General features: G+C 34.3%; 1 protein-coding gene across 6 annotated transcripts in view; it reads left to right on the plus strand.

Annotated features, from left to right (window-relative positions):
- ADK (adenosine kinase) overlaps nt 1-5,244 on the plus strand; it is a 523,395-nt gene extending 518,151 nt beyond the window's left edge. For all 6 annotated transcript variants that reach the window (XM_070566356.1, XM_070566381.1, XM_070566372.1 and 3 more), the window contains one exon: nt 4,089-5,244. In XM_070566356.1, coding sequence (XP_070422457.1) covers nt 4,089-4,213 — 125 coding nt within the window. In that variant the 3' untranslated portion in view covers nt 4,214-5,244. The remainder of the gene's footprint in view (nt 1-4,088) is intronic.
- Nucleotides 5,245-6,617: the final 1,373 nt, after the last annotated feature.

Genomic DNA, 6,617 nt, shown 5'->3' on the forward strand with positions numbered 1-6,617 from the left:
GCTCCATTCACTGTGTGGGCTGGGCATTTTAGTTGCACAGTTTGGCTGAAAGTTAATGTTGACCTTTGACTGTTACCTGAAAACTCAGTGATAAAATACTCTTACTATAAACCTCTTGAGAGAGTGATTTCACATTCTAAGCAAATGTCTTTAAAATACTTCACTCCATTAACGAAATTAATTTTATTCTTTGGTTGGGAATACTTATTTGTTTCATCGGATACAGAGCATTCCCCAAATCTAACAGGGAAAAGCCTGCGTGGTCAGAATGGTAAAAGAGAAAGGACATAAGTCTCTTATAATGCTCTCTACAGGTTGTTATACCACAGCTTCTCAATTAACCTTACCCCCTAGACTGCCCACAGCCTGGGAGAAGGCCTAGAAGTCTGCCTACAGAACAGTTTTTCATTATCGTCTGTTCTTATGAGTATTTGAGTACTGCTACAGCAGCTCAGGTTTCCCCATGGGGAAAATAGCCCCAGATTCTTCAGTTCTTGACATATCTTATTTGTAACTACAGCACTTTTTGCCTTCTTTTATAGTTTTATTGCTATGTAATTGGCATACAATAAACTGCACATAAAGTGCACAATTTTATAAATGTTGACATATGTATACACCCATGAAACCATCACTGTAGACATATCCCCTATTCCCATGCTCTTTTGTAATCCTCCCTTCCTGCCCTTTCTCATCCATCCCCATTTGGGTTATTTCCAATTTGGAGCTATTACAAATAAAGCTGCTGTGAACATTCATTTACAGATCTTTGTGTGGATATATGCTTTCATGTACCTTGGGTTAAATAGAATGACTGGGTCATAGGGTAGGTGTATGTTTAACTTTTTAAGACACTAACAAATGGTTTACCAAAGTGGTCTTATCATTTTATGTTCCCATGTCAGTATGTAAGAGTTCCAATTGATACATACCCTTGTCAACACTTGGTATGGTCTGTCTTTTTAATTTTAGTCATTGTAGTGGGTGGGCAGTGGTATCTAATTTTGATTTTGGTTTGCATTTCTCTAATGAATAACAAGGTTGAACATCTTTTCATTTGCTTATTTGGCATCTGTTTATCTTCTTTGCTAAAATGTTTGTTCGACATTTTTGCCCACTTTTTATTGGATTGTTTCTTGTTATTTAAGTGTAAAAGAGTTTAATTTGGCAAAGTCCAAATTATTTTTTCTTTTATAAAAGTTTGTACTTCTTATATCATAAGAGATCTTTGGCAAATTCAACATCACTAAGATTTTCTCCTATGTTTTCTTCTGAGTTTTATAGTTTTAGCTCTTACATTTAGATCTATGATCCATTTCAAGTTGATTTTTGTAGATGATGTGAGGTAAGGGTTCAAGTGATTTTTTTTTTCACATGTGGCATCCAACTGTTCTAAGACCATTTGTTTAAAAGATTATTCCTTCTCCACTGAATTGCTTTGATATTTTTGTCAAAAATCAATTGACCATATTGAAGTAGGTTTATTTCAGGACTCTATTCATTTGCATTGATCTATATGTCTATCTTTATGCCAATACCATAATATCTTGATTATATTAGTTCTATATTAAGTTTTAAATCAAGTAGTCTTTTTCAAAGTTGTGTTGTGACTAATCTGTCCTTTGTATTTCCACATGAATTTTAGAATCAACTTTTCAGTTTTTATAAGAAAAGCCTGCTCAAATTTTGATTGATATTATATTGAATCAATAGAAAAATTTCTGCAAAGCTGATAACAATATTGAATCTTCTGATCTATGAACACTTTATATCTCTCCATTTATTTGGATTTCTTTTATTTCTCTCAGCATTGTTTTGTCATTTTCAGTGTGCAGGTCTTATATAACTTTTGTCAGATTTATCCCTAGATATTTCACATATTTGATGGTATGGTAAATAGTATTTTTAATATTAATTTCTAATTGTTCATTGCTACTATATACAATTGCTATATATACACACATTACTGGTATAGAAATTCAATTGATTTTTGTGTGTGGTCTTGTATCCTGCAACTTTACTAAACTCACTTAGTAGTTCTAGTAACTTTCTTATAGATTCCAGAAGATTTTCTAGATAGACCAGGATTTCTCAGTCTCGGCATTATAGATAGACATTGGAGGATATTTAGCAGCATTCCTGGACTCTACCCACTAGATGCCAGTACCACCCCCTTCACCAGTTGTGACAACCAAAAATGTCTCCAGACTTTGCCAGATGTCCTCTGCGGAGCAAAATTGCCCACTTTTGAGAAACATAGACATAGACAATCATGCCATCTACAAATAAAGATAGTTTTACTTCTTTTTCAATCTTGATGCCTTTTATTTTTGTTTGTTTGTTTGCCTTATTGCACTGACTAGAGTCTCCAGGCCAGTGTTTAAGAGCAAATGTTCTTGCCTTGTTCTTGATCTTAAGGGGAGAAACATTTCATCATCCACCATTAAGAATGATATTAACTGTAAATTTTTCAGAAGTGCCCTTTATCAGGTTGAGGAAGTTCCCTTCTATTCCTATTTTGCTGAAAGTTTTTATTAGAAGAGATGTTGAATTTTGTCAAATTCTTTTTCTGCATCTATTAAGATGATCTTACGGTTTTCTTAGTTTACATGGTAAATTACATTGAATGATTTTTGAATGTTAAACCAACCTTTCATTCCTAGGATAATTGATTTATTACCTTTTTAATATACTGTTGGATTTGATTTGCTAAAATTTTCTTCAGAATATTTGCATCTCTGTTCATGAGGATTATTGATGTGTAGTTTTCTTTTCGGATTTTGGTATCAGAGTAATGCTGGCCTCAAAGAATGAGTTAGGAAGTATTCACTCCTTTTCAGTTCTCTGAAAAGTTTGTATAGCATTGATGTTATTCTTCTTCCTTAAATGTTTGGTTGAATTCATTAGTGACACCATCTGGACCCGGGATTTTCTTTATAGGAATCTTTTTAACTACAAAATCAATATATTTAATAAATACAAGGTTATTTAGGTTACCTATTTCTTCCTGAGTGAGCTTTGATAGTTTGTCTCTTTCCAGGAATTTGTCCAATTCATGTAACTTGTCAAATCTATTGGCACAAAATTGTTAATAACTTTTCCTTATTATTCTTTTAGTATGTGCAAATTCGATAGTGATACCACCTCTCTTATTTTTGATATTGATAATTTATGTCTTCTCTTTTTTTTTTCCTGATCAGTCTGCCTAGATGTTTAATTTTATCCTTCTTGGACTCCCAATTCTGTCTTCTCAACTCACTGAGGCTGTTGGATTCTACATAGGTTGTCCCTCCTTGTGTTGTAGCCTGGAAACTCTCTAGATTTTAAACTAGAGCAATTTTATGGTTTACCTCACTTGTTTCCTTTCCTTCATGGATCCTTTGTGGCTGATGTACAATATTTGAAAAACGTTGTTTATATGCTTTGTCTTTATTTTAGTAGTTTCTGGAGAAAGGGTAAATCTGGTTCCATTTGTTTCATCTAGGTCAGAAGCAGAAGTCCTCAACGCTATTTTACCTTATCATAATTTATTATAATGTCATGCTGGTCCATGGTACTTCACTATATAAATTATTTCACTGTTACTTCTGGGAGTGAAAGGAAGATGTAAGATCCTTCATAACTTTTCAACTCTCAAATTTATACTTGGAGAAACATCCAGATGATAGAATTTTGTCCAGATAGCAATATTCTAAGAATAAGAATGATACAGAAGGGGAATCCAGAGAGAAGGAGAGAGGGATACTAATAACTACTCAGCTTTAAAGACCCAAGGTAATATTATTTGGCCAGTATTTCTTACAATCTTTTAATCTCAAAGCTAAAGGAAAGCATGATAGTTTAGACTTAGAAAGACTAGACTGGCTTGATGGTGAGTTGTCATGTCCCAACTTGAGCTCTTTAAAAGAAATATTAGGGGAAGCTCGTGATGTTTGGCAGAACACCTCTCTAGCCCTTGAGGTTTAACACTTTACTATCAAGACTGAAAAAAAGGATAGATGCATGGACCATTTTTTGGTCTGACTCAATATGACATTTCTGACACTATTACACAGTACTCACGTTGTTCTCTTTTGTCTGTGTTTCAGGTTTTCTGTCTCAACTGGTCTCTGACAAGCCCCTGACTGAATGCATTCGTGCTGGCCACTATGCAGCAAGTGTCATAATTAGACGGACTGGATGCACCTTTCCTGAGAAACCAGACTTCCACTGATGGAAAAGCAAGAAACCCAAGCCCAGGAGGCCAGACACTGCCCTGATTGCTTCCTGAGAATTCCCATATTAATAAAGAAAATTATCTGCCATCTTTTCCTGCTATAATAATACTCATTCTTGATTTAGAGGACACAGTAATGCTCAGTAGACTCTTTATTCTCTCAATAACCTAAAAAAATAATGTTTATTTCCACAGTTTGATAGTGCCACTTAAAATTGTCAATTAGGGGCCGGCCTGGTGGCACAGCGGTTAAGTTCACATGTTCCACTTTGGCTGCCCAGGGTTCGCTGGTTCGGATCCCCAGTGCAGACATGGCACCGCTGGCAAGCCATGTTGTGGCAGGCATCCCACATATAAAGTAGAGGAAGATGGACACAGATCTTAGCTTAGAGCCAGTCTTCCTCAGCAAAAGGAGGAGGATTGGTGGCACATGTTAGCTCAGGGCTGATCTTCCTCAAAAGAAAAAAAAAGTCAATTAAACAGAAATATAACACTTCAATAGAAATTTTTATTTCATTTTCAATTACTTTGTAAGTTCATGTGTACTTAGGAAATCAATCAGTTTTTTTCCTACATTTCTGCCTTGAATGCAGATGCAATTTAATATAATAGATTTTTAAAAATGAGTTAATCCTGACACATCAATCTTTAGCTTTTTATACAAGTAGGTTTAATTTGGGAGTATCTGTGTATGTGTGTGATAGAATTTTGTGCAAATAGCCATATTCTAAGAATAACAACGATACAGTAGGGGAATCCAGAGAGAAGTACACACACACACACATACACATACACACATATATACACATATGTACCACATATATACATTGATAAATAGTCAAATAAAGTACAGAAATACTTATCTTGCCAAGTTATGCCAAATAATCTCTTCAGTGCGTGCTCAAACATGTAATAAACTTTGGATAATTACATAATTTGCCAAATTGTTATACTACAGTATTCAAATTATCTTATATTTACTTATGTTTCTCTGTAATTTGATACAAATAAAAATTGTCATATAGGAATTTTTTTCTGTCTTTTCCCTGTGCTCAACAAACTAAGAAAGAAAGATCATTATTTAGTCCTGGACTCTGAAATGATATCTAATTTGTTGATGGAGATAGAAGGAAGAATAACATAATACATTGAAAAATAACTTAGTATTGGAGACCAGTGAGTCACTGTTTTAAGGAAGACAAATAGTATAGTAGAACCTCTGGAGTCAGACTTAATTACCTTCACATGACCTTGGGTAAATTACTCAGCCTGTTTGAGCTTCAATTTCCTTTCTATAAAATGGGATATAACCCGAATGTACAAGGTCATTGAGATGATTTTAGAGAGAATACCAAATGGTTTTTGTCAGTGGTTTTTAGGGGTTTGTCAGAATATCAGTGGTTTTTAGTATATTCACAAAATTGTGCAGCCGTCACCGTTATCTAAATCAAGAACATTTTCATTGCTCCAAAAAGAAACTCTATCTCCCAATTCACCCCACTCCCCATCCCCTGGCAACTACTAATCTGTTTTCTGTCTCTATAGATTGGCCTACTCTAGACATTCATAAAAATAGAGTCATGTAATTTGTGTTCTTTTTGGGTCTGGCTTCCTTCACTTAGCATGTTTTCAAAATTCAACCATCTTTTAGCATATATCAGTACTGCATTTCTTTTTATTGTCAAATAATATTCCATTGTACAGATATACCATATTTTCTTTATCCATTTGTCAGTTGATAGACATTTGGGTTATTTCCAGTTTTTGGCTATTCTGAATAATGCTGCTGTGAACATTCCTGTATAAGTTTTTTGTGTGGATATATGTTTTCAGTTCTTTTGGGTATATACATAGGAATGGAATTGCTGGGTCACGTGGTAACCCTATGTTTAACTTTTTGAGGAACTGCCAAACTTTTTTCCAAAGGGACTGCACCATTTTGCATTCTCACTAGCAAGGTTTGAGGGTCCCAGTGTCTTCACACCTGTGCCAGTGCTTGCCATTATCTCTCTGATTATAGTCATCTTTGTGTGTATGAAGTGATATCTCATTGTGGTTTTGATTTGCATTTCCCTAATGCAATTGAGTAAAGATGTTGTGCATCTTTTCATGTGCTTTATTGGCCATTCATATTTTTTCTTTGGAGAAATATCTACTCAGATCCCTTGCCCATTGTTTCAATTGAGTGAGTTGTCCTTTTATTATTGAGTCGTAAGAGTTCTTTATATAGTCTAGATGTAAGTCTCTTATCAGATACATGATTTACAAATATTTTCTTCCATTCTGTGGATTGTGTTTTCACTTTCTTTTTTTTTTTTTTTAATTTTTTTTTTAAAGATTTTATTTTTTTTCCTTTTTCTCCCCAAAGCACCCCAGTACATAGTTGTATATTCTTCGTTAT

This window comes from Equus przewalskii, chromosome 1 (genome assembly GCF_037783145.1).
Source record: "Equus przewalskii isolate Varuska chromosome 1, EquPr2, whole genome shotgun sequence".
Taxonomy (NCBI): domain Eukaryota; kingdom Metazoa; phylum Chordata; class Mammalia; order Perissodactyla; family Equidae; genus Equus; species Equus przewalskii.